Here is a 27,599-nt window from a genome sequence, read left to right on the forward strand (position 1 = left end):
GCCAAGACATTTTTCGAACACCTAGAAAACCCGCGAGAATCACGTCAAAATGAAGCGCCGGCGCCTATCCCATGGTGGCGCGCTGGCTTGCAAGGTGTCCAAACGGGAGAAATCTCACTTCACTTTGAAACGTAGTCGGGTAACCCAGCATCGCTGTGTCGCCGCTTTCGGGCATCTTTGTGATACTCTTGCTCGGTTCATGGCAGCACAGCCCGTCAGCTGATAGGAGGCAAAATAAAAGTAATAGGTGCCAAACAATTATAACCATCCATTTGTGTTCTCAGGGGATATGGACGCATAGCAGATGGCCAGAACTTGCCCAAATCAATCTTGCTTCCGTGATTCATGGCAGAGAAAGCAACGCTGGACGAGGCTAGCAGCAGCTACAGTAGGAAGGCCTGCCAAATGCTTGCACCAGGCCCACTAAGATGATACCTAAACAACCTAGAGCCTGGACTTTGAAGCCGCCCGCCAGGTCCGCATACCAGATACATTTCACTAATTAACGAACCTCGTTGGACGTGCATCTTTCACATAGCAAAAGGATTAAGGTATCCGAGTCTATTGTAGTGTAGTATGTGCCCTCCAGCCGGTCGATTTCCGAGGAACATGGCCATATTTCTGCCGCTTGTGATTATGGTCTATTTGTATTCCATTAGTGTCAGTACGGAGATCTTATCTCAATAAGCCTCATCGTGGCATTTCACGTGGCTGTTGCTATTGCCAGTCCAGTCGGCGCAACTTCAAACTTGACTCGCTGCTCGGCGTTCTGGGCTTGGCATGTTGAACATGTCCCCGCAGAAGCCCATAAATCTTTCAATATTTCTTATCGTCGTGGAGTGCCATGGCCGCCTATTGTTGTCCGGAACAATCTCGCTTGTGAAAGAACCTCACTCACCCCAGTTCAGAGTCCACCCACCCCCACTACTGATCGCCCAGTATTTTGGTCCTCGGCATCTGTAACAATTTAACGAGCCGAGACAGATTCTCATAGTAATTGCATAGTCAAAAGCACCTGTCAAAGATGGTCATGTTTTTCCGTGGCCAAGGCCGTTTCGGGCCACCCTTTTCCCGGGTGTCCGTACATCGTGCGTCATTATAATACTACCCACAAATGTGACAATCCCCGTATTTTATGATTGAAGAAGGAAATGTAACGGGTCTTCTGTCAGCGGGGATCATCCAAAGTCAAGCCGTTTCCAAGCCAAATGGAGGGCTGGCGGAGCAGCGGGCAGGAAAGTAGCATGTGAGTATGATCTCGCGATCCATGTTTCCCCATAATTAGTACTGGGCCGTTCTTCATGTTCTCTCGATGCTCAAAGTGGATGAGGAATGGCCTGTCAAGTCAAGACCGACAATTGTTGCCCATTTGGGATCCTGGAAGCTTTGGGCGAGCCAGTATTCTTACCAAAGCGGTCGTATGCTTAGAGGCAAGGGGAAACACAAATTTAGGCTCTCGAATAGGTATGAATGCGGGCTGTGCTTCGATGATCTGGATCTCGCCTACGTATTCGGGTTCCTGAGCGGCCTGGCATACAGTCTCTAGGACGTTGATCCTGGCAATGGCCATGCGGCCTAACGAACGCTACTCCTGGGTATGGCGGAACGTGGGGTTGCGGATTGTGAAGAAGTATGGCACGAACACATGGAAAGGAGGGCCTACCTACATATGAAGAGAATCACACCGATACTCCCTTGTGAATAGATCTGCCTGTCTCTCTTGGTTCCTCACATACTCCCGGCCGGAACAGCCAGCAGCACTCATCCAGCTGTGGCGGTACAGTCGCTCTCCAGTCGCTCATTATGGCTCGTTACCCTGTCAAAACCATTGCCTCTTTGGCCTCTTTCATCGCTGCTGCCGCTGCTTCCGAGACCTGCGATCAGGTCGCCAGCCTGTATCCAAATATTACCATTGACCAGCCGCTTTCGCTCGAGTACACCACAGCGCAGACGGAATATTGGTCAACGTCTTGCGGAGACCTCAAGCCAGCGTGTATATTGACGCCCACTACGACCGAAGAGGTTGCCCAGATCGTTCAGGTATTGCTGACCAATAATGAAACCTTTGCTATCAAGTCTGGTGGTCATAATCCCAACAACTACTTTGCTAGTGTGGACGGAGGCCCCCTGATTTCAACCAAGCTGCTCAACGAGATCGCACTGGATAATGCCACCGAGACTGTCAGAGTCGGACCGGGCAACCGCTGGGATGACATCTCGGCTGCGTTGGACGGTACCGGGTACACAGCTGTCGGAGGTCGCATAGGCAATGTAGGCGTTGGTGGTTACCTGCTTGGAGGTGAGCACATTGGATTTATTTATCTATCCGAGGAAGGATTCGCTGACGGGAACATGATAGGCGGCTTGAGTTTTATGAGCACTGAGTACGGATGGGCAGCGAACAACATCATCGAGTATACACTCGTCCTGGCCAATGCTACCGTTCTTACCGTGACAGAGGACACCTACCCAGATATCTTCCTGGCACTCAAGGGCAGCGGAAGTATTTACGGAATCGTGACTTCCTTCGTGCTTGAGGCACACCCGCAAGGCCAAGTATGGGGTGGCAATCTGTGGTTCGACGCAAACGACGATACAACTCCCAAGCTTCTGGCCGCCCTTCGCGACTTTACTGAGTACTACCCGGACGAGAAGGCCGCCATCATCCTCACTGCAGAGCGAACCTTGGGCACGCTTCTCGACATTTGGATCTTGTTTCTGTACTACAACGGACCAGAGGTCCCGGCCGGCGTGTTTGACAACTTCACTTCCATTGCCCACACGATCGACACGACCAAGACGCAGAGCATGAATGAGCTGGTCAGCGGCAACAACTGGGCCGTGGTCAAGGGCAGCGTCTATACCATTGGCACCGAGTCGACGCCGCTACCCAGCGAAGCCAACGGAGCCGAGGTTCTGGGTGCCTACTATGACACTTGGGTCAACGTGAGCAACTCGGCCTCCATGGTGCCGGGGCTGATTGCCAGCATTGCGTTCCAGCCGCTGCCCAAGCGCATTGCTCAGCTGGCACGCGCCAGTGGTGGCGATATGCTGGATTTTGATGATGACGTTGACCGCATCATCATGGAGCTGGATTACAGTTTCTTGTTCAATGACCAATATCCCACGGTGGACCAGACCATGCAGGACACCTACAATGGGCTAGCGGCGGACGTGAGACAGTTCCAGGCGGCCGGAAAGCTGGAGTCTGATGTCTATCTACCTATTTTCATGAATGATGGGTTCTACAGACAGGATTATTTTGGCCGGCTTCGAAGCGAGAAGCAAGACTTGGCGAAGAGTGTACGGGATCAGTTGGATCCTGAAGGGTTGTGGAAGGACAGGACGGGCGGCTTCAAGATTCTGGATTAGGTAGATGGCGTCTGACAATGAGGAGGGTCGACAGGATCAAGAACGCCTAGGATATGTTAGCATTTCTGGGGGGAGGGCATTATCTCGGCTGGAGCTACAATACCGTTCAAACGATCGCCCGCACAGACCCGTAGCAAAAATGGCTTCAAAGACTCTCGAACGCCGAAAGCTCGAACAACACGGTCCCAAATCTCATTCATCTTCTGTTGCTGTAGCGTAATAACTCGGCCGCCTAAAATTTCAGTAAACTACATTCGTACAGTACACAGATCTATATTCAACGTACCGTTCTAAAAGGAACAAGGGAGGCTATGTGCGTAGATCTGAAAATGGATATTCGGCCCAGCGTCGGAAATGGAGAATCTGCGTGTGCCAACAAGGGAAGAGACAGATGTACATATAATTATCTGTGAAAGTGCTTTCAGCGTGTATGATCGATATGACATATGTTGCAATGGTCATGTCCCGATAGTTTGGGACACTCAACCACGAAAGTCAGGGAAGCTCTGTAACATGTATATAGTTCCGAAAGAGAGACCTTGTTGTACGAGCACTGCTTGTTCTGCCGATCGTCGTTTCCTCGCACCGACGTGGCGTCTGGTCCAACAAGTCTTCATGTAACGCACCTCCATCCAGGTCTGGAAGTTTTGAAAGGGATATGCGAAGATCAATATAGCATGAGAAAGAGCTTGAAACGGAAGGCGGAAGGCGAATTGGAAGCTGATGTCAAAGGGTATTCTTTCGATCAGACAGAACAGGTGTGAGGGGCCATATTCTAATACTCTACAACAGCAATATCATTGAATACAGTGGGTGTGTGATGAACTTGGGAATCCTTGGAATGATTAGAGATTTGACTCAATAAGGAGAAAAAGTGGTGCTTCTTTTTGTTCTTTTTTCTCGTTTTCTGATCATAAGGTAATCTAATCTATCACGTTTTTGCACGCACTCGAAGACAATATCTTCAGGAAGCTAGATATGGAACAATGCTGTCATGATAGGAGCGCTGTGGAAGTGGTTGCAAAGCAACACGCGTCTTATGATGTGGCGGCGACAAGGGCTAAGCCTGTGACGTTCGTCCACCTGAGATATTATCCTGCCCGAGACGCAACGCAAATGATACACTGGTGTCGACGATTACGACACGGCAACATAGTCACAGCGATTGAGAGCTGCATAACTAACGACGCTTGCGTCGTTGTCTATGAGGAGGTGGCAGTCGGTCTTGACATGCTCATCCGCTCGCTCGCATATCCTTCTGATGACGACATAGGATGTATTGCGGGACAGGTCAGTCTTGAAGCACCTTGGGAAAGGTCTCAGCTAATCTCCCTCAGATCCTTGACGCTCTAACTTACATTGAGAAGAGTGGGTTTCGTCTGACGACTTTGACTCCTCAGATGATCCTTTTGACACATGATGGGGTTATAAAAATCAGTAAAAAGCTTCCAAAAGATGTTTCTCGGAAAGAGTTGCATTTGCAAGACGGACTAAAGCTGACAAATTTGCAGTGAGTTCGACCTATACCGACAAGGACCCAGCTTCAGGAGACAGGGACATTTTAGATTCCCTTGAATCAATTCTGATGCAACTGTTGCACAAAAGTCCCCGCGTGTTGCGGAAAAGATCCATGGAACAGTCGCAGTCGGCACTATTTGGTGAGTCCCTCAAGGTGGATCAATCATTGACGGAACTTTGTGACGTGAGTTTCTCGCCTACAACGCAAAGTCACCTCTAGTCTCTGATAATAGGCAGCATTCGTGTGTGCGAGGAAAGCGAGATACTAGTCAACTAGCCTGTCTAGTGCGTTTGGCAATGGTTTGCGTTGTCTCTGACTACATCTATGAACATGGAGAGCAGGATGTGAGGTCAAGCCCCGCCAGGTAGTTAAATAGGGTCGGATTATATAAGAGATGGAGGAACAATAGGTGTGCAGCACTTGCAACAAGAAATACCACCTTCTATCATGAACCTTTCTCTGATGAAAGATTGCAGAAAGTGTATTCACTGGTAAGTTGTATGATCTTGACCTTGACAACGAAAATCCGACTGCATCCGGCTGCGTCCGGCTCTAGAAAAAAGCATGTCTTCTGATGAGGCAATGGCTATGAACATAGGCGCACGGCGTATTCAATGATAAGAATGAAGGACTGGTTTCTCGTTCATTACGGAGCACAAGATCATGTACACCGACGTGTCGTAATTGCATCCGAAGGGTGGCATATTTTTGAAATTAACCGTCCGACCTAAGCATTCGCATTTTTAACCTAGTCCTTTTCGCGGAAGTAGACCCACTGATGTTCAACAGTCACCAGTCATGGCTCAACAGTGTTCATCTATAACGACAAGACACAGCATATATCTCCCCAGTAACAAACAAGGGTGTTTTTAGTGATATTTCGAAAGATCCAGCGAGATGTAATAACTACTAATCGATCGGGTGTTGTCAAATGTTGATTGGTCGACAAGTTGTCGTGTGAAAGTCTTGTTGACTTGTTTTTGTTTCCTTTTTTAAAATTATTCAGGCCTGCGAATTTGCAAGATACAAGATGAGAAGATTTTGTGGCTTGATACGCACGGTTCTTGCAGTTTCTGCTGCAGCATCTTCTGAAGCGCTGTCAAGCACCATTCTTCCCATGAGTTCTGCCAGTCTGTCCTTGTCTGACCCTAGCATCCTCTTCTCAATCTCTTCCTTCTTCTTATCAGTAAGACGGGGGTGAGTCGTTAACCTTTGCTTCGCATTCCGAAGACAATGACTTGCCACTACTGGGCAATGGGAACGAGGCCTGGTAGGAGCCATGCTGTGTGATGCTTTGATCTTCATGTAATCATTTTCTCCAACATGTGGGTGAGTGTAACTTATAAGTACTTCGAATTTTGAGGGAACTTGGGCTGTCGCGTAGGAACCGTATCATTTGAAGCGGATCTATTTGTCTCCTCTTAGATCTCGAGTCTGATTTTACAAGCAAAACCATGGTACTGTAACGATGCCGGTGTAGTTACCTTCTCGTTCTCGCAGAGAAGATCCAATTTTGGACGAACAAGGGCGATTAATCAGAGTCTGGCGAAGTGACCGCGCCGATCTGGGCCAGGTAGTAGTTGAGTCTCGCCATTCCTGCCCGTAGCTGGACCAGAATACTAGCTTCCCTCCATGACCGTGCATCATACAATAGTCGGGTATGGCCTCCTGGCAATGCTCTATCGATCCGTTTTGAGAATGCGCCGATAGTACCAGGCAGTGCCTCTGTGCCACCGAGTTTCTTTCTGGCATTGTTCAGCGTGGTCGACTTGGCTCGAAACGGCTTCACGCGAGGTGGACAGCCTGCGAGAGTCGCTTTGCGGGCTGCTTCTTTGGCCAGCTGCTGTAAAGCCGCGGTACCGTGGATTGCACCGTGGCCAGTATTGTCGTTGGTATCTTCGTTCTCTTCGTTGTTTTCTCGGTCTTCCGTGTCTTCCTGCGCCCTCTAGACGATGATGATCTTGATTTTCTTCTTTCAAGCTGGACCACAGACGCATAGAAATCTGCAATCTCTTGCTGACCCGACTGTTGCCTCGGTCGTTTCATACTCAGTGCAGCACCGTTGTTACTCGTGAACACTACTACCACTCGTTGCCTGAAGGAGTGTGGCACCCCTCGCAAGCCCTCTGCCATGGCGGCCAGTTCTGCCGTGTATGGGTTTTGCTCATCCCTCTTGCCCAGAGTGACCGACTGTAGCGTAAATTTGTCCTTCACCGAGGTCGAGTCCGGAAGTCGCATGGCAACTCCATATCATGTGAGAAGTTGCGGGCAGTCAGGAGTGGACTGAGTGTGTCAACGTTCAACACCTTAGTCTACCAATGATCCTGCTTACGTCTTTGTCTCTCGCAACACCGAAGAGTATGCAACGCAGAAGATTATCCCGGCCTCTATTCAATCGATTGAGCGCCACCTCAGGATCTAGAGCCTGGAATCAATGAGCTGCAATGCCTCGAAGGCCTAAGAGGTCCCAGTATTGGCAAGCAAGGGATCACTATAGTTACATATCCTGGATCGCGATCCATAATCCAGCCAGGGCGCCGGGTATTGAAGGCCAATCGCTCATTATTTCTTCCAGTTCAAGCGATTTGGCAGAAGAGACAAGCCCACGCGATCATGATGAGCGACGACAAACATTCCGGGCTAGAGTCGTTAAATGTAAATCATATCCCCGCAGGCCGAAGATATTGTGGGCCTAAGCTCCGGGTCTCCGGGCGTAGTACGTAGTCCGGAGTCGATGGAGTCTACGCAGGCAAGAGTGGCCACAGCGACGGGGACGATCTGGCCGATGCGGGTCTTAAAAACCGTATTCCGCTACGCTGGTGTAACGCTTTCGATTGTGCTGGAACTTGCAACTCGCCGCACCAGAGACGTACTAGATATCATCATAAGACGCGTATTGCTTTACAACCACTTCAATAGTGCTCCTATCATAGCAACGATGTCTCACATCTAGCTTCCTAAAGATATCGCTTTCGAGGGAATGCGAATGTGATAAATGGGGTTATCATATTAGCAGGCAAAGATGAGAAAACGTGGAGAAAAGATAAAAAGAAGCACAGCCTTTTCTCTTTGTTTGATCGAATCTTTAATCGTTCCAAGGATTGCAAGTTTCATTGCTCACCCTCTTAGCTCAACGCTGTGCTGCTGTAAAGTCTTAGAATATGGTCCCTCACACCTGCTCTACCTCATCGGAAGGATACTCTTCGATATCAGCTGCCAATTCATCTTCCGCCTCCCGCTTCAACCTCTTTCTCATGCTGCATTGGTCTCCGTATATCCCTTTCAAAGCTTCCAGGCCTGTGTAGACGTGCGTCACAGGAAGACTTTTTTGGGCTGCTATTATAGTATGCATCACAGAGTCCTTGATGGATATTTTCAGGGAAGCACTCGAAGTGGATGAGATCCAGTACGACCAAGATGGGGCGGGGCCAGCACAGGAAGATTTCATGGACCCAGCACTTTTCTAACAGGACATATTTCATCATTAGCTGATAAATGAGGCAACTAGCCGGATAACAAAAAGTGAAGAGTTCCAACTGAGGCACTTGGGACGCATACTTAGCTTGACTAGGCCGAACATGGAAAGACGAATACTCAGGATTCGAAGATCTGTCGGTAGAGACAGGAGGTGGTTGATTGCGCACAGTACCTAGCGAGGTTTCTCTGTCAATTATAGTTCGTGCGTACAATACATGGCATGTAAGACAAAGCAGACCTGACCCACCATGCTTGTTACTTCCGCCTCAGACGAGATGCAGGACAGCAAGGAGATCCATGTCGGCGTACTCGAACACAATGTCGGTCGGTTTTTGGTTGTAGTACAGCCCGAAGAAGCGTGCTACATTGATGTGATGGATGTCGACGAAGCTCCCAAAATCACTGATCGTCATTTGAGGTACGTCTTCCACTTTGACGATCCGACTGCGGTCCCGGAACGATTTGCCGATCCATGCATCCGAGGTTGACCGCAGGTGGCAGTAGTCTGTCTCCGCGGAACCATTGATTGTAACGAGAGGGTGGGCACGAATAGGGATAGATCCGAGTGATTGTAAAAGTCTGGCTTCCGCCTCAAGGCCATTCTTAATTTTGTGAAAGTTGGTTCTCTCGATGACGAGGATGAAAAGGATATTGAGAAGCTAGAGTGCTACCAATAGCGACTATGGACGCGCATCTCTGATGAGACTTCGGACAAAATGGTGATAATGAACTTTTTATATTGCATAACTTGGTTGAAGAACACTCCACGCATAAACAGCCAGATATAGATTTTTCTATCTTCCGATGTTGCACGAAAAGTGTCCGTCATTAGATCGTTTTGAACGTCTATATGCGCAGTACATATTCACAGGACTGTGACAAATTTTGCAAAGCAGCGATTTCAATTGACCTGGTGCAAACACCCTCCATATCTGGCTCTAATACACACTTCTGGAACGGCTGAGAAGCCGATTGTGTGAACCGAAACCACTTTGGATCAATCATTTCCAGTCCATCTGACTACTTAAGCAGTGACTAGTCACTGCATGAAACGTAGAATCCATCATACAACGCTGCCGTAAATATTTTATTCGAAACCGTCATTTTTGAGTAGAAGTCTTCCTTCAGAAACTATTATTGCACAATGGCAACCGAGATGGATGTTCCGCACTACAAAAATGGCAAACGGGTGACACAGATTGGCCGGCTTGAAGTACGTCAACCACTTTTTTGATATTTTGTATCGTACCAAGCAATTTGCAATTGGGCCACATGCAGACAGGAGATATACGGAATGGTTGGGCGCTTAGTTCGTCGTAGCGAGATGGTCATCTCGTCTGGGACAATCAAGCGGAACAGCAACATGAATAACCGCTGCATTATTCTCAGCAGGCAGAGATGGCGCATGAATCCTCTCTGATCAGAATTGAAGTTTTAGCTATACATAGTCCCTTGCTTGTTGTTTGCTACGAGCAGCGAAATTCCAGCAGCATGCGAATCGGAATAGTTGCACAGGCTTGCGGTCGTGCAAAGGGTAGTCTTGAGTCACTTGACTGAATCATAGATTCATTCTAGGAAATCTTCGCCTCGTCGCTTCGTTGCGTTATACTTTTTGGCAGTCCGACATAAGGGGCGGATTTGGCACTGAAAAGTGCAGTCATCATGTTTTCACGCTACAATTTTGCGTAGATCTAAAAACGGATATCCGGCCCAGCGTCGGAAATAGAGCGTCTGTGCCAAAGAGTAAAGAAACGAAGACGAGAACGCATGTATAGAATGTTCGTATTTTGACCACTGGAATAGGCGAAGAACTTCCCGGAAAATTATTCCAGGAGCGCATTCCAGAAAAGCATCCCAGCACAGAAGAGTATCCGATCATCTATAGACTACTTGAGCACAGACCCCAAATCTAGATCCTGGAATAAATGTGCTGCAGTACTGTATTCAACGTGTCGTGTACAACTCAATCTTACCACATAAGCAGACGACAAAATAGGTGACTATTGTTTTTGTGATAACGGCAGACGAAATGTAACTAGTGGGAACAATAATTCAAGCGGATGAAGCGGGTTTCTGCCCAAGCGTCGGCAAAAGTCTGATTTGGGAAAAAGGTGTAGTGGTGCCACGTAACAAGATCCTTTTCAGGATTAAGCAGAAGCGGTAACTCCAGAAGGCAATATGAAGACGGATGATCGCGTTAAGAGGCGAGATCGAGCCTGGGTCGAGCAAGATGCTGATGATGGCATTACAGTCACTAGTGAAAGCAGTTTTCAATACATACATACACAAAAGATCAAACTTCAACTTTACCGTAGGAGTACGAGGATCGAGTCAGGTGGGAAACTGTTCAAGTCAAGTGAGACTAAATGTCACGTGAAAATAAATTCCATTCACTGTGGACGGCACGTTTCACGTGACGAGAGGCCAAATTTCATCAGTCAATCAATCCCGTCCAACTGTACACGTTTGATCTTTTCAATATGCCATTCAACAACAACCATGTCATCTACGCCAGGAAATTGTCTATTCCATCTTTGTGTTCATTGGGTTCGCGGTGCCTGTGGCTATGCTTTTCGAGCTGGCGACGAAATTCTTGCGAGTAAGTACTTTACAGTGTCGGCTCATAAACTATGCCAAATCAATCGCTAACAAATGACTTAGTCATCCGCAACGACTACACCAGCCACAAACTGCAAACCGTCGATATCGGCGCTTTCCCTGATCATGCTCATTGCGCACCATTCGGTAATTACCAGCTTTGCCGTATGTCTGCATGTCGCCGTTGCCAGAATCCAGAAGAAAGTGCAACTGTCCACAAAGACTGCTTTAATCTGTTTAAGCAGCAATACAAGGGGCCGGGAAGACTATTTAGTTTGTGGACTGCAGCATGTTGAGATACCTATGGTGCGGCTCTTCGACGCTCTCCGGAAGTGATTATTCATCAAATGTTCTACGCAGGCTCATCGATCACAATATCACGAGTTGGAAAATGAGGAATGGCAAATCACAACGCACTTGGTCCAAGATCTCGGATCAAATACGCTTACGATTACGGGATGCTATCTTGATTTGGATTGGCATTATACCCCAGAAGAATATTCTCGGCTCAATACCTACTCGAATTGGGTGAAAGAGACCAATTGGACACCACAGGATTCAGGATCAGTCTCCCACCGACATTATACAGCGAGGTTATTTGACTTCAGTTCGATTTTGTCTGACTCAAGAACTCTTGGGCATATACCTGATCTTACACACACATTGTAAATACCTTACACTCAATCCTGATCACCGTTTCACCAGCTCAAACCCGGTGTTGCTGATGCGCCAGTCGTAGTTACCCAACCCTAAATTCGAAAGACTCACGGTTGTGAGATCAGTCCCCACCACTGCTGACTTTGATGTGGTTCTGTTGTAGAGTCTCGTAATCCTCGTTGTATTGCTTTAACTGGAGAACTTTATGGGCAACAAATGCGATCATCTGAACTCGAGCTTTAATCCTAACGTTTCTATCGTTAGCCATGGGACCTTGTAGCTTGTCGAGGCCTCATGTTATAGGAAGTCACCATGTAAATAACGTATCGATTTCGTTCCTCCATGTCGAGCTTGAGTAACGCGACGGTGCACCTAAATTGGACCTTAGAATAGGTGCCAGTCAGTTTGAGTAAAGCTTGATGGCAATGCCGCATTTTCCGCCGTTTCAGGCACGACTCGACGTACGGCAGAGTTGGAACTGCAAACAATCTGACAGTTGGTCCCAGTATATAATAATATTGAAGTCTACGACACTACATGACCTTTCCAGGATATAAGCAGTGTCTAATTCTGACCGACAATCGTGTACGAGAGGAGAGCGAAGAGTAGAGTGATAGTATACTAGCAATGTCTACTGCTCCTCGTGCATATTTTTATATCGTATACATTTGGTATTATTCCTCTTCGCTTACTAGTTACCGATACTGAGGAAAATATTCTCTTTGAGCGGCTCGTAGTGATGTCGCTCCAACAGGAAATCCCTTTTGATGGTTTCAAGCTGGGTGCGATTCATCGTTAACCACGATAATTCAATGCATCAGTGGCTATGGTCGGAAGTCTAGAAATATTTGGATCTACGCGACTAATGCACTAGTCTTGCCGTTAATGTAAGGTATCGGCTCAGTCATTTCGTGATGAGGGTCAACTCTCGCCTCTTGGATCCGAGTTTGAAGGTGTGGCAGGAGAAGATTCTCTAGATGTTTGACGCCCCAGTGCAACAACATGCCTGCAATTGTGGTCTGAGTGCACAGTCATAAGCACGCGCACGGATTCTGTCTACGCAAAGCCGTAATTATAAAACGGCGCTAAATAGTTCGCATCGTCCAAGGGTTGTGCTACTGGTCTGATGTCAAGCTCGAATCAGGCCACTTCGGTTTCCAAACAAGGTTTAGTCGTCCACAAGTGCAAACACTATCGCTACCAAGAATTCTTTTCAGATTTCTGCAAGTTGACAGTTAAATATGTATAGACGATAACACAGTGCTAATCGTGACTGATTTGCCTGTTCTTGATGCCATTCCTGTGGAACCGATATCGTCCATGTATAGATATGTCATCGTACCCAAGCCATTCCCTTGCCCGATGGAGACTTTTGAGAACACTTAGTCAAGTTTTTGAAGAATCGAGTTTCTCACAATGACTGTTGTAGTAAAGAAAGCGCTACCCTTGGGGTGAAGCCTGGTTGTCCATCAATGGTTGGGGGTGTGCTATGTTTGGAATAGACTGATCTTGAAGATTGGCTGTCATGGTCGACTATGATACTGTACTTGTCGCTCGGGCCTAGGTGCTCTAGTACGTCTGTCATTCTACATTCATAAGTAGAGCCCTCAGATTTCTCTTGGGCGACGCGCTATGCCTTGCTGGTATATCTCCATCCCCAAAAGTTGCTGCGGGGCAACTGTCGACGGTCTGTGATACCACAGTCGTTCTCTGGATTCCTTTCCATGGCAAGCCCGCGGAAAGCTGCTGCGGGTCCTGGAGAGGTCTTCAAGACTACTTAGTTCTATATGTGTTTGATAATGACCACGATAAGGATGGCTTGCCCCCCTAGCCATATGCGATCTGAAGCCTTGGCTATTGCGAATATATATGCTGGCACTAGCATCGTCGCGAGCATCGTAAGCGGTCGTCGCGTGACCTTTCGCAGTCGTCCGTAGGCCAGTTGCCAAGTATCCTGCAGGAGCATCGATGTTGGAATAGCGTACTAGCTTCCCAATTAGATTTGCCATGTTCAACTCGATATGCAGTTTTCCCGCATATGCGACGGACTGGAATTGGAGGTAGCTGCCACAATAGTTAGCATGATAGCTCTCGGTTCTTTGATACAATCTTTCCCTGGTGTACATTAAATCATTTGGTAGGGACTTCATTCCTATCAAGGCGACCTAGTTGCGTCAGATCAGCGTGTTGTCACAATGCTCGCGTTGGATTGTCGGAAACGTATATTAAACTCACATCTAACCCAATGGAAACACCAACCATAATGATATTGAATTTATAAAGTGTTTTATATTTAGTAAGATCATAAGCAAGGATCTGGGCCCAGATCAAGTAAATGAAATAGAAGTTCAAAGATGCATCGACAAGAAGGAAGATGGACTTCTCGATCCTGTCCCAGATGGAATTGATGTATACCCATTTGTCGCTGAAGTGGAGCCGGGCCGGGATCCATACGACGAACACGCTGATGTTAATAGCCAGCATAATGGTAAAGATCATCCATCTTAACTTAACCTGCACGTATGATTTGGTAGCACCACCAGAAGTGACAGTCGATTGATAATGATCTGTACGATGAGCTGTGATTGGAATACCCAAAAGGACCACTGGCGCCCATACATCAGTCGTGATAGACTTTGTGGGTCACATCGCTTCTCGTCAAGCAAGATAGAGAGCTTACGTATCCAGAACCACAACCAGGAACTAAAGACGTGCGGACGTGTCAGAAACGTGCGAAAGGCGCACCGACTGCATGAGTGAGGACCTTACCTTACCTCGCTTGGATCCCGTCCCGCAGATACAAGAAACTGACAAGTGCAAAGGTATTGTTGGCAAGCCAATGTCCCCAGATCATGAAAATATAGGTTGTCGCCTGGTGGGATCGCCTGTAACAGTGCAGGGACTGTCGCATTGCCGTGCCAGCTGATAAAATGGCGAATGCAATAGTGATGCCGAGAAATATGCTCGCGATCATGACATCGAGTTCTGTCATGGTCTGCTTCTTAGAATGATTGGGCACAAGAAATCCAGTCATAATGAAGCTGGTTATGGGCGGTCCTTTGTGAGTCAGGCTGAATTGCGTTGTAACCTTGGCGGAAGAAATATTTCTAAATTGTCTTTCGGTGCCGAGCGTCTTTCACATACAGAATCGCGTCTACATATCACTTAATAAAAGCTCCAGGGACGATTTTCGCCGGAAGATTTGGTATGATGAAATCTCATCGAAACGATGGCACAGACACTTGCTTATGAATTGGCCATGGAAGAGTGCCTTTTAGGTAATTGCTCTTCCTTGTGGTCCTCACAGCAGGGCGCCCTCCAACGAAGCCGAGTCAGTGCCTGGTCGAAGTCTACCGACGCTCCAATTAAGGACCTTGTCTAAAGGAATAGAAGGAACTGCATAATAAAGTTTAGACAGCTGAGAGAACTGCGGATGCTTATATCAGACCACTTTGCGGTAATGATTAGACCTATAGTGTACGTTGCTGCTAGTTACGCGCATTCTTTTTCTTCTTGTGGAGTAGATGGATTTTCGTGCCACTCTTCTCCTGGATCTAAGTAAAAGCATCTCATAAAGAACATCGGAATTCGAGTGGTGTTGCAAATGGCGCACAGGCATTAACATAATCTAAGCTCACTGCAGGGGCTGACATAAGGATGGCGGGGTATCGACTACCCCGCGCCCAACCCCCCCCCCCACCCCCCCCCCCCCCCCCCCAAAAAAAAGGCCTCAGCGGTAAGAGGGGAATAATCTTACAGCTAACTATAACCAAATATGCAATAAGAATTTGCCTCTCTGTGCGCAAGGTATAAAAAACATGGTAGGTGAAAACATTGATTAATTCTAACTTATTACTATGTATAAAAGGCACTTGGGGCTTTTTATGGAGGCAAACTGTCTATCGCCCCAGGAAGCCATGTTACTAATGCAACAAATCGGGCGCCAGTCTTGTCGAAACCGGTGCATCTATAGCAGACTGTAAAGAGTAAGAACTATGCAAAGTTTGACATAAACACAAATGAATCATATCATTTAGGCTCAGCTTGCATCAGATGGACTCACTCACCGAATTTATGTACTCCTGTACCTCTTACCCGTAAGGTAGACAATTTGAAGTTGAGATCTCCGTGAACCGAAAAGCCTGGTCTCAGAGCTGCATATGCCACAAATAACGCATTGAACGAGCTCTGCCTAGCTTTAATAGTAGTTTGGGCTCTTTCGGCTCAGTAATTGTTTGTTATTTCATCAGAGAGTAGATGACCGACACACTGTTGGTGAAAGATACACTGTTAAGAAACCCGGCCTGCCGGGATCGCAATGGCCTGAAAATAAGACATATACCCTAGTAATGTTCAGCCGTTTACTGGTGCTGTGTCCTGTATAGATTCGACATGGGAAGAGTGATTGGTCAATAACTCTCCTAGCCATCTCATGGCCGCAGGTAGCAGACATAGGAATGTATTCCTTCATATGCGTCAAATACACAACCCAAAAGTATGCTGCTTTAGAACAATACAGGCATGTAGCTTCCTTAACGTAACCCAGACTCTTCTTGAATCATGCACGCAGTCTCGAGTACATTCGTCCATTTACCGCTCATGCCTGTATGGCTATGCTTAAGGTGTTGGCGGAAGTGGTTAGCACGGAAGAACTTCTTCCTGAAGTTGCACCCCAAAAAGTTGTGCATCTCTTGAAGATGGCGAAGCCGTTCGTCCCAGTCCTGCTCTGTTGGAAGAAGCGCACGATCAGCAGCACCACCACCTCGGAGAAACTGTGCACCGCAGTAGCCACATACGTCAGCTGCGCCGGGACAGTTTATATCTTCGTGGAATGCCTTGTTATAACCCGCGGAGAGGAGCACTGAGCATGACCAGCTGTGTCGCCGAACGTGCAAACTATTCAGATGGCGTTCTGCCTCATTCTTGTTTTTGAAGCGGTTGCCACAAACTGAGCATTCGTATTGCTTTTCGGCTGCATGAGCTCTGGGCGGACGTCAGCAAACCGACGGCGGCTTAAATTGGAGATGCGCAGCGCCTCACACGGTGCACGGCCATGGGCACCACGATGGTGATTAAATTACCTTAGCTCTTCGGCTGTCGCAAACTTCTTTGGCTTCTTTGGGCAGCACTCGCACATGTAGAAGCCTTGGATGCAGGTGATACTGGCTGTTGGTGGCTTAGTTGATTTACGCGGTGAAGACAGGGGCTGGCTTTTGCTAAGCTGGCGCTGGCGTGGTATGGCTCTCCGCGGTAAGTGGATCAGTGGAAGTGGCGTGTCAAGATGTGACTTACATGGGCCGTCGTGTGGTAGCATTGTAAGCGTCGGCATCGGTGAAGCTCTGAGAGTGCCTTCTCCATTGCGCAGCAATTCACCAGTGCGAGAAACCCTTTGCAAGCTGGATTCCCCGCCCAGTGTCGCAGATGTCGGACTCCTTGGCCCGGCAGTGTAGAAATCGATATGTGCTGTGGGTATATCCACGTAATTCATGTGAGATTTGGTGTCGCCAGTACGCGCACATCTGCCTTGAATGGAAATAATAGCATCATCCGTGGCAGACCCACGGTTACGCTTTCTCGACCAATGAGTCTGAGAGCAGTCCGGATCAGCGGGCTCATGAGCAGCCGTCAATACCGCGGCCAACGCGCTTCTTTCTGGGACGGCCGAGTGTGCTAGACTCTTGTCCAGCTGGCATTTTGTTAATGGTTTGCAACTATGCGCATACGGCATGGTCTGTCGTGGGACGGCATGATTCGTTGAGGAGCTGAAAGGATTTCTTGGAAGTGACCAATTGTTAAAGACCTTGCGATTATCGAACTTCTTCAGCATGGATTCATCCAGACTATTGGCAAGCTCGAATTTGAACTGGTCGTGAGACACGAACATGGTTTTGGCCGCAGTATATTGGGGACAGTTTCTAGGGAAGAGATTGTTAGCAAGCAAATTATAACACATGTGCTAGTATAGCTCCCGGGCCAGCCTGACTTACATAGACATGAAGCTATGATAGCTCATAACCCGATTCGATGCCCAAGAATCCCGCCTGTGTCTCTGGCTATCGTCCATCATATCGAAACTACCCAAGCTATCGCTCAAATCAAAATGTCGAAGCAGACAGCGTTGTTACGGAGGCGAATGGCCGTTTAAAGGATCGTAGTAGTTCAGGAATGTAAGTGGTAGAGGGCTGAGTTGATCTTCTGCCTAGTGGCGCCAGTTGCCGTTGCCCCCTTACTATGGAAAACTGGTACAAAGTGTCGTGGAGAAAGTTGTTGAGGTGCCTCAGCCTCTGTATACAACTTACAAATCATCGACGTATATTTCTATGCGGCTGTCCAGCGTCCTAGAGGCAAATCCCAGAAGAACGACTCGTCTTGGTAGTACAACAGCCTTGTTCGCTAGTCCAGGGAAGGGGGAGAAAAAAAAAAGGAAAGAAAAAAGAAAAAAAAAAGGGGAAACAGATACGCTTGGCCTTTTCGTCCACTTGGTATAGAGATAATTAAAAAAGCCACCTGCCTGTCCTCGTCTCTCTTCCGATGTTTTCAAGCACGGACGCTTTATCTTCCCCGATAAGTGAACGTTGGCGACCAGATGAGAGAATACCCCTTTTTTGACTATGGTTTGGTACAACGTTCTCTGGGAACAGCCGAATGGATGTCAACACATCATTATAGCAGGCAAAAAACCGTATGATTTCAAGTTTGTGTACCAGACTAGATCAGCTCTGCCTTTAACAAGCAATATATGCCTTGCACAATCCGGGACTCGACTACTGACGCTAGGCATTTTGTGGCTGTTACTACAGGGTAACGCCTGTGTGTCGAGTGCCGTCTGCGCGGGACGAAATCAGTACTTATAATTGGCTGACCTAGACATGTGCTCAAGATCCCCACATGGCCTAATCTCCTTAGTGTCCTATGTTAGCGCGTGTATGCTACTAAAATACCGGCCAATGCAAAATTCTTGTGGTGATACGTAGTGGTCCAGTGAGACGCATTGCCTAGGCATTTCCTGGTCAGTCCACCCACGTGTAAATCAATGGCATGATCTCAAGATTTTAGTTGTCAAAAAAAGTCGGTGACAAATCATCGATACGGAAACTAAACGCCTTCATGGCCGATTCACGCTACCGTTATTCTTAAATTGAAAAAGGTTTAACTTTAGCACAAAGCATAAAACCTATTGGAGGGCTTCCTTATATGGGTTTGGAAGTCACTATAACCGAACTATTGAGGCCGGACATGTTTTACCTCGTATGATTTCAAGTTTGCCTTAAACCAGCTCCGTTTAGGCGAGATGCCCATCGTTCGCTGCTACACGGCGCCGTCTGTAGTTCCCCCTGGTGGTTGCATGGACAACCGCTGGAATGTTGCATTGATGATTGGGTTAGGACTGTCTTCAACAACGCACCTTCGCAAAGTATCTATCAATTACTCAAAAGCCTATGCCAACTTTTCCAGGACACAAGTGCCTGATCCTGATTACCAACTGTGTACAAGCAATTTCAGTGGAATATCCAAGAGTAGAGTTCTATTATATCAGCAATGTCTATTGCACCTCGTGCATATTTGAGTATCACTTGCATTTGGTGTTTTCCTCCTCTCTTACTACCAATACTTGGGTGAATGGTTTTCTTCGAGCTGCCTAGCCAATATTCAATAGTTGCGATGCTGTAAAATCCATATTGTCAACCTATGGACGTGTTACATATTACCACGCCATGCCCTACCCCAATACAAAATTTACGACCTTGACGAAGTTTTCACAAAAAGAGTTTGGGGGTGGGGGGCGGGGTGAACGAGTTGCAGATCCGCTCCAGATGAGCCGGATATTCATTGACATCGTCTAAGAAGATTCCAACATCGTCATAAAATCTCTACGGTAATCAGAGTACGGCGTCAACAGCTCGTTCACGTAACTTTGGGAATACTCGGGATAGCCACGCAATACCATCAGTACGGCGATAGGCCATTCCAAACCTTGATGGATAGTGATTATACATCGATCACGATAACTAGTATGCATAGACTTGAAACTCATGGAAGGGTTTCGGTGGAGGAAAAAGAAGGTGATCGCTGACAAGATGTAGGAAATGCCAGTTGGAGTACTATGAACAGCGTACAGGTGTCACCACTGGCTCCACTCGTATATACTGTAGTACAAGCAACCTTACCTACTCTACGCTGTCTTGAGTGAATGCAAGCATAAACACGCCAAGTCAGGCGTTTATGAGCCGTCGCTCTACGGCTTGCGACAACTGTAGGTACCTCACTCTCCTACGTTCCTGGCGCTAAAATTAGATTCAAGGCATGCATCGTACGATATTCACTTTATTTAACCAAGCCAAGCTCGGCATAATGGGCGGGACTGCACCTCTACACCTCGGACATTGAGTTTGCCAGCGCCTTCATCAACGGCATATCCGGAAATGGCGGCAGCAGTAATGCGTCCATCATCAGCGTTGTCAGCGATGTCGTGGGCAATAATTCGCTCATCGAGCAGGCTCTCGCACACTGGAACACGACATTGAGGGCGGCGGAATCGTCGTCGGAGGGGGCAAAGGCAAGGAGCCTCAACCCGACGCGGAGCATGACTTTGCTCAAGCTGGGAATGAAAATGATGGCTATGGGGCAAAACAAAAATGATTTCTGATATAGCTTTACAAGAACAAGCACATCGTAATACGACTGGTTAAGTGTTGTTGCCTTTATCATGATGGAGTCATAGAGTATATCTCAATTAAAAAAAAAAGAAAAAAAAAAAAAAAACTCCAGTTAGTACACAATCAAGGATGATTTCGATGCAAAAGACGAGATATGCAAATGTATAACAGACGAATGCGGCATTTGTGTCCCGGGTGGTCAAGAAAAGATTCCTTAGTGTTGTTATGGGGGGTATGACTTAACCTAGGACTTCGTCTCGAGACACGAAATTGTTTATTATCTACGAGATGGGTCTAAAGCTAGGTCTTAATGGAGATGCAAGCACGTTTGCGAGCGACGGCTACCCTAGCAGTGAAGGATACGAGGAGAAGGACGCACAGCTGCTCGCAGCTTGGGGCATCGGTTACTGGAAGTATGACAACTGCTACACGCCCTGTAGCTCGGGGTTGAGCAGACTTGTTCATCCCTAGCCGGCTTATCGGAGACTTGGCATATTGAGATGCGGGACTATCTCACGAATACCGATCAGCCCATTCTGTATCCTTTATGCAACTAGGGGCACGATAGCGTGTGGACATGGGTCGCTTCGGTCGGCAATAGTTGGAGAATGGGCGTTGCCAATTGGGGCACGTGGGCGGATGTTGTCAGCATCGCCAGCACGGCAGGGCCGATTGCCTTGTACGCGAGCCGCGGTGCTTTCAACGATTTCGACATGATGGCATACTTTTTTTTCCCTCTCATGCAGGGCAAATCTTATTATCTCGATTTGAACACCTTTACAGATCATTGGTAACGGGTCAAAATTACGGACGCCGAAGAGCGTGCCCATTTTGGCCCAGAGGCTATCACCAAATCCCCTGTTCTTATGGGTACTGAAATGACGAACTTGAGTGCAAGCCATTTGAATTTGCTCAAAGATGAGGTATGATGAAGACATGAAAGGGAAGAAAAGAAAGAAAGAAAAAAAGCTAGTTACTTGAATTTAGTGACTATGAATTTGCCACTTAGTGTCACAGGCTACGGCCACCCTCGGCCAACGCCGTCTGCACGGACCCAGAGCTCGGACGCTTTTCAAGACCCTAAAAGGGGCTTGATCAAGACGAAAGGACTCTCTTTCCTTTCCTCCTTTCGCTATGTTTAGAATACTCGTATGTAGTAGGAACAAGATCGTTGAATAAGCACTTGAACCCTTACAAGAATGCTCGTATGTAGTAGGAACAAGACTGTTGAATAAGCACTTGGACCTTTACACTTAGATTGCTTTCGCTGATATTGAGCAAGAAAAAAAAAGGAAAGAAACAAGGCGATGCCAGTAAAAGGTGTACCGCCCCTAAGAGCGCAAGGTTGAGGGGAAACAAAAAATAATATTAAAGGCTATCGGTAGCTTCAATCGTGTTAATTTAGTATTCCAAAAACGTCACCCTTCAATGGCAAATGATTGCTGTAGGTTAGTCATGTTCAGCCACTCAACTTCAACATCCCTAATCGAATTCGAAAAACGCGGGATATATTGAGAGCCTTTTTCACTCCATGTATTTTCTGCAATACCGTGAGACTGCTTTAAGAATCATTATTCGCTCGACCATCGTATGCATGATAGTACCCACTTTATGAGAAATGTCCAACATTGCTTAGTCATCGTCGATGTGGGAAAGCCAGATGCCGACAATGGAGGTATGTCATTTGTTCAAGATAACGTGGGAAGGGATGATGGGTGTAAAAGCGGAAACTTCTCCAGAGAAGCTGTACCGCGCTCTAAGAGATTATTGACTCCGGATGCGTGGTTCGAATGTGCTTCCGAAAGCTATCATAGTTCCAGCCTATTATCAGACAACTATTATCTGTCGCTGTCTTTTACTTGTTGATACAAGAAAGTGCAATATTAAAAACGGTTTACATTTCTACGTTGTAGAGTCTTGAACACACTGCCTATCGAATATCGCATGCAGGTGTAGACGCCCTCTCCACCGTTGCGGCACAAGTACCTTTCCTAAATCGTAAGCGACCGAGTCTTTGAGTATAGGTCAGATCCGCCAGATCCATCTCAGCCCAGTCGATCGAGACATACTGTACTGAGCTTGCTGCTACCGGAGTGGCGTTTATCGTGGAACTGCACGTAGCCAATGGTTAATACAGAGTGATGAGGTGGCTTATGTCTTCAGGTGGAAACTGTCAGTTCGATCCCACACATGATAGAATTGGTGCCTAGATTTCCTAGATTGGTTAGCACTCCTTGCCCAGGTTTCTAGCTTCGGATTTACGGATTAGAGCCCCTGAACAGGACTGGGCCATGGAAATCTTGCTATCGTGGGCTTTATTCCACTTATTCCGCGTCTTAAGCAAGAATCACGGCAAGGCATCACAACCATCACACGATAAGCAGAGTGTTGAACAGCATATAATGGAAGAACCAAATATGCAGTTGCTTCGCGTATGTTACTTGGGGGTATAGTAACAGTAATTATTCGATAGACAACGTAAATAAAATCAAAACTTTTGCGATGACTTCCCGTCCGCGAGGAAGCTTCGCGGCACCACCAGCTCCTCGATATATGTATCCTTCGGCGACTTGCCCGTGAGCTCCTCCTGGCTCTCGTTGGACTTGCGTTCCGACACCGGCCACAGGCGGCTGGTACGCTTCGATGACTTTGCGTTGTTGCTGTCGGCCTCGGTATTGGAGTTGGTGGTGATGTCGACCTCGCGCGTGAGGACGATCTGGTTGTTGCCTGGCACGGCCTTGTTGCCGCTGTCACGGCCCTGGGAGTAGACGGACCCTTCCTCGGCGTCGTCAATGTCGAACGTTGTCATGCCGTACGAGTCCTTGGCCGACCGGCTGTTCTTCTTGCGCGATAGCTGGTTGCTGCCAAAGGTGCGGGCGTGCATGTTGCTGGCGCTGCGACCCGTGCGGCCATGCGTATCCCAGATACCCATCTTTTGGCCCAGGGTATTGGCGAGGGGTTGCAGAGAGGCAAGACTACCGGCTGTGATGGCAAGACCCTGTTCAATGGTAGACCAAATGGCAATGTCCACGGTTGCCCCTGAGTGTATAGGTCAGTATAGTGATCCAAATGTGATTGAGTCGTCAGGGAGGTAATCTCTTACAGAGAAAGTCGGGGTCCTTGAAATTCTCGATATAGGCAAAGCGAACGACGACGGCGATGCTAGCCACGCAACCCATTCCCAAAACTGGAATGAGGGCATACTTTGTCCTCTGGCTCATTTGTAGGCTGCGAATCATGTGAAGCGGCAGGAGAGCAAACGTGAAGTCGGCAATCATGCTGACTACGCTGTACAGGTACGTCAGGGCGACGATGATGCCCGCGTCGACACAGCTTCCCTCCTTTCCAACCTTGGCCCAGAAGTAGGTGATGGGGTGGCACTGGAACAGAGTAACAAAGAAAAAGACGAGGCCGGTGAGAACCGAGCAGAACATGGCCAAGTAAAGAATGTAGTGGTGAATGCGTTGAACCGTGATGCGAAGTAGGAAAACACCGATAGAGAGCTTGGAGGTAATCATGGAAACGCAGTACCAAATGTAGCAGAGCCACCAGTACTAAATCCAAAAACTCAGTATGCTGTTGTATCGTGCCAAGCGTAGTATAGTTCTGCCTACCTTCATTGCTGTTTCGAAATCGTCGTCTGAAAGGTCGCTGTGATGCCTTCCAGTTCCATAGTGAACGCCGGTAATGGCACAAGTGACGAAAAGAATGAATGAAATCTGTATAGGTATTAGGGTCAGTAACTGACTCGAGTGTATCAGGAATATGTAGATTCACTCACAGAAGCACAAGCCATCAAATAATCATCTCTACCGAGCCCCTTGACAATGAACAGTCTAGTGATGATTCTCAAGAACATGGAAATAATGGCAATCGTCAACAGCGTGATGCAGACCACCATCAACTGGGGCCCACGGTCTTCGACGGCCATGGTGGGCAGCAATTGTTGTGCCTTTAGTTACTGGCACAGAATCCTCCGGTTGGGGTGTTAAAGAACAACGAGCAACATATGGATATAAAAAATACAAGAAAATACGGGGATACCAACCATTCGGGAAGAGAAACCTCAAACGAACGGATGACCAAAAGGACTGGATGTGCCTTTCTAGATATTGTTTTCTCCAGGGTGTCAAAAAGTGGCTCCCGGTCCATCTTTGCCCAGGGCATAGGTTTCTTGTCCTGTTCGCGGGACCGGATCGGACGTCTCTTGATCGGCGGACATATCCTGGTTACTAGACAGGCCCAGGGCTCAGGGTGCCATTTCTTCGCGAGGAAATTACCAGCCTTAACTATATGCCGAATGCAAGCAAGCGCAGGGCCACTGCGTGCTCACTTGAATGTAACCTTTACTCTGGATTAGGCAATTTTGTGGACATGCTCTGGTATTCCATGCCCGGCTCGTTTAGTAGCTTGATCAATGCCAAACCAGTACACTGCTCCTCTCTTCTCTCTCAAGGGGAAAGATCTGATAGCTGATAGTCGTATTCTACGATGCTGGGGGAAGATTGTTTCGAAGCGTACTATGTAACCTCAGATGATGATCTCTTTCGAGGGGGTTTGGGGAGGAAGACTTACGAGAAAGTGTCGTAATTCCCCGAGAGGTCAAAGAGACATGAGCCAAGCCCGCCACGCGTGCGCAAGTCTGCAAAGGAACCTCGGGGTGTGGGCCGGCTCCTGTCGTGGCTTGTCAAGGCTTGAGTAACTAGTTTCTGAGAAGGCGTTGGCTTCTGGCTTCTGGGAGCGTGCATTTCACCTTACTTTCTTCCCGCGGTATTTGGCCCTTTTGACGATGCAGAAACCAGGGGAACCCGCCTGCAGACCACTAAGGTATGTAGGTACTAGGTAAGGAGAATAACCTGACCACAAATACACCACGGTTGCGAGATAGGTCGACCTACTGTCACATTAATCCCAGCGGGCGTCCATTGTCTGCTTTTGGCATGTGTCACCAAGGTCCGTGGTATCGATTGGCCAATGGAACGGGGACAGCGACCGAGATCTAAATACGGAATCTCAGAATGTCAACCTAGCAGTGATTTCTTATTCACTTGGTATAGTGACGCCTGTCTGCTCCGGGAGGGATTGGCCGTTACCGATGTCTGCGGCTATTGCAGATTCGAAAATGCTCAGTCCATTCAAGGCTCTCATTACAATTTGCTTGCAGTGGCTTAGGGAGGCCCTTGAGAAGGGGGCATTGACACAAAGATTTGTTATGTAACATTTTTGTTGAACAAGGTGGTGCTTTCCTATTGAATTTTAGACCGGTTTGATATGGGCGCTAATTGTGTGACGTATTGATCTATGTTCTGCGCCTCTAGTTTTAAGGAGGTGCATGCTTATTTGGGTGACCATGGCTAATCCCCCGAGTCCCTATACATCTATCTGAACACCGTGGTACTGATCAGTGCTTAAGCGGACCCTGGTGTGTGAGATTCATGATCCACCCTCTGACAATTATTGATTAGAAAAGCCACTATGGGCTTATTTATATCACTGCAAAGTTGATTCTTGTATCAATGTTCTGCTTATGCGCGTTTTTCTGTTTCGGAGAGCATTAAAAAACTGTCAAATACGAATCAATATCCTCGTTGCTCCAAAGATAACTAAAGAATGACATTGATCCACATGTGACAGAGACAGCAAACATTCAAGCAATGACAGAGGTCTGAGTACAAACGGCAAGATATATTAAGATCTTCCAATATTCTGGGCTGCATCCAATAAGGATGGGAACCCGCTTGACTGATTGCCTCCCAAGGAAACGAAACACCGGGCCCATGGGCTGAACAGGCCAGAAAAGGTACTCCAGGTTTGGCATGATCGAAAGTTTTGCGGATTCAGGGGTTTTCTAGGCCAGCACGATAGCGTCCTGGCGTCAGAATTCATTACCTTCTGCCAGCTGCTGCTAGGCAATACCAGAGGCGCATTTCACAGCATCGTGTGCCCACCTAAACCCACTGATCCTAATTGCCCAAGCTCCTGCAAGATGCGAATACCGGCAGCGTTAGCATGCATGAGGTGACCCAGCAAAGCCAAGCCGTAAGCCAAGATCAGTTTGGCCGCTTCTTCCCATTATCACTGATCAGGTATCATCGCGCTTATTTGCAGGAGAACAACGTACAGTTCTTTTTAAGGTGCCTTGCCCCGCAAATCTTTCTTCTTCTGCCCACCAGGAATTCCGAACTTCGAACCTGGAACCTTCAAGACCCAGCAAGACTATTTGGTCCCCTATTCTTGGCAAATCCCGTCCGAGAGGATGTCGCCTCCCAAGTCACCCTCCCGGATTGCTCGAGTCTGCAGAAGAGGCATCATGCTGCTCATCATTGCACGTGGGTTATCGGTTTCTATGATGAAGGGCCTTGATGGCCCCTTTTGGACCCATCGCCAAGACTTTTGACTTTGCATAGCGGCTGAGCCCGGCGGCTGGCTCTATTCTGCAACGGGTCACACAGGCTTGGAAGGTGCGACAATTCCCGAAGACTCTCCACCAGCCTTGGAGTCCATGAGCTGGTGAAGTTTTCGAAGACTTATTTTCGGCGCGAAGCCTCTCGGCGCGATCCTTACAATTATCACCAACGGGCGTGCTAATCTCGTAGGTTGGCTTTTGCGCAATTACTTAGTTACTGTTAGTTACTAAACACTCATAAGAATATTCATCATCGCGATGCCAAATGCATAAGGTAGAATCTTATCCATCCATGTGCCTTTATTATATCGTTCATTGAGGGCCTTATCTCCCAGTTGTTCAAGTTCCATGCCGTACACTCAAGGCAAGAATACGTTTCTCTTCTCTTGTTTTTGAGCATGGCCGATCCAAATCCGGCGCTGACATTTATGTACCTCGACTAGACTCCAATTGGTACTATTATCCATAGGCACTTTGATAGCCAAGATCGGCACTTATCCACAAGACTTTTTTATTTGTACATGATCGGTTGTTACCGTATTCATTTTCACGTAGAACCGTTCCTGGCGCTAAAGTTAGACCTAAGGCATACATCGTACGATATTCACTTAGTAGCCTAGTCTCAAACTAGACTGTCTCGTGTTTTGATATCTGTCAAATGTAGGGGGACTATATCGGTCTGTTCAGGAGCAAATTGAGTGTTGTATTGATGCATGTTCTACCCTGACTAGGTGGTACGCTTTGCTTGCTTGTTTTGGTGGTTTCGGGTATTCCCCGGGGGTTCCATGGTGTGCTACCGCACACCCCTCTGATGTGCTACAGCACTTCTATAGCACACCACATCTGACAATATCGAGCAAAATTTCCCACTTTTTTTTTTTTTTTTTTTTTTTTTTTTTTTTTTTTTTTTTTT

At 47.5% G+C, this 27,599-nt stretch overlaps 7 protein-coding genes across 7 annotated transcripts; 3 read left to right on the forward strand and 4 right to left on the reverse strand.

The window, feature by feature from the left end:
* Nucleotides 1-1,803: 1,803 nt before the first annotated feature.
* JN550_013554 (uncharacterized protein) lies at nucleotides 1,804-3,372 on the forward strand (the record flags this gene model as incomplete). The annotated part of the gene is made up of 1 exon (XM_049312154.1): nucleotides 1,804-3,372. The coding sequence occupies one exon, from the start codon at nucleotides 1,804-1,806 to the stop codon at nucleotides 3,370-3,372; it is 1,569 nt and encodes a 522-aa protein (XP_049164479.1).
* Nucleotides 3,373-6,422: 3,050 nt separating this feature from the next.
* On the reverse strand, nucleotides 6,423-7,129 carry JN550_013555 (uncharacterized protein; the record flags this gene model as incomplete). Its single annotated transcript, XM_049312155.1, has 2 exons — nucleotides 6,423-6,834; nucleotides 6,885-7,129. The coding sequence occupies 2 exons, from the start codon at nucleotides 7,127-7,129 to the stop codon at nucleotides 6,423-6,425; spliced, it is 657 nt and encodes a 218-aa protein (XP_049164480.1).
* A 1,487-nt stretch (nucleotides 7,130-8,616) lies between these two features.
* On the forward strand, nucleotides 8,617-8,856 carry JN550_013556 (uncharacterized protein; the record flags this gene model as incomplete). The annotated part of the gene is made up of 1 exon (XM_049312156.1): nucleotides 8,617-8,856. The coding sequence occupies one exon, from the start codon at nucleotides 8,617-8,619 to the stop codon at nucleotides 8,854-8,856; it is 240 nt and encodes a 79-aa protein (XP_049164481.1).
* A 4,397-nt stretch (nucleotides 8,857-13,253) lies between these two features.
* On the reverse strand, nucleotides 13,254-14,657 carry JN550_013557 (uncharacterized protein; the record flags this gene model as incomplete). Its single annotated transcript, XM_049312157.1, has 6 exons — nucleotides 13,254-13,378; nucleotides 13,428-13,687; nucleotides 13,748-13,788; nucleotides 13,859-14,229; nucleotides 14,304-14,326; nucleotides 14,398-14,657. 6 exons carry the CDS (start codon nucleotides 14,655-14,657, stop codon nucleotides 13,254-13,256), a joined length of 1,080 nt encoding a protein of 359 aa, XP_049164482.1.
* Nucleotides 14,658-16,155: 1,498 nt separating this feature from the next.
* On the reverse strand, nucleotides 16,156-17,690 carry JN550_013558 (uncharacterized protein; the record flags this gene model as incomplete). The annotated part of the gene is made up of 3 exons (XM_049312159.1): nucleotides 16,156-16,606; nucleotides 16,705-17,538; nucleotides 17,611-17,690. The coding sequence occupies 3 exons, from the start codon at nucleotides 17,688-17,690 to the stop codon at nucleotides 16,156-16,158; spliced, it is 1,365 nt and encodes a 454-aa protein (XP_049164483.1).
* Nucleotides 17,691-20,568: 2,878 nt separating this feature from the next.
* On the forward strand, nucleotides 20,569-21,074 carry JN550_013559 (uncharacterized protein; the record flags this gene model as incomplete). The annotated part of the gene is made up of 2 exons (XM_049312160.1): nucleotides 20,569-20,693; nucleotides 20,849-21,074. 2 exons carry the CDS (start codon nucleotides 20,569-20,571, stop codon nucleotides 21,072-21,074), a joined length of 351 nt encoding a protein of 116 aa, XP_049164484.1.
* Nucleotides 21,075-22,768: 1,694 nt separating this feature from the next.
* Nucleotides 22,769-24,211, reverse strand: JN550_013560 (uncharacterized protein; the record flags this gene model as incomplete). The annotated part of the gene is made up of 4 exons (XM_049312161.1): nucleotides 22,769-23,319; nucleotides 23,384-23,834; nucleotides 23,895-23,999; nucleotides 24,062-24,211. 4 exons carry the CDS (start codon nucleotides 24,209-24,211, stop codon nucleotides 22,769-22,771), a joined length of 1,257 nt encoding a protein of 418 aa, XP_049164485.1.
* Nucleotides 24,212-27,599: the final 3,388 nt, after the last annotated feature.

The sequence above is a fragment of the Neoarthrinium moseri genome, assembly GCF_022829205.1.
Source record: "Neoarthrinium moseri strain CBS 164.80 chromosome Unknown scaffold121_Wmoseri_CBS_16480, whole genome shotgun sequence".
NCBI lineage: Eukaryota > Fungi > Ascomycota > Sordariomycetes > Amphisphaeriales > Apiosporaceae > Neoarthrinium > Neoarthrinium moseri.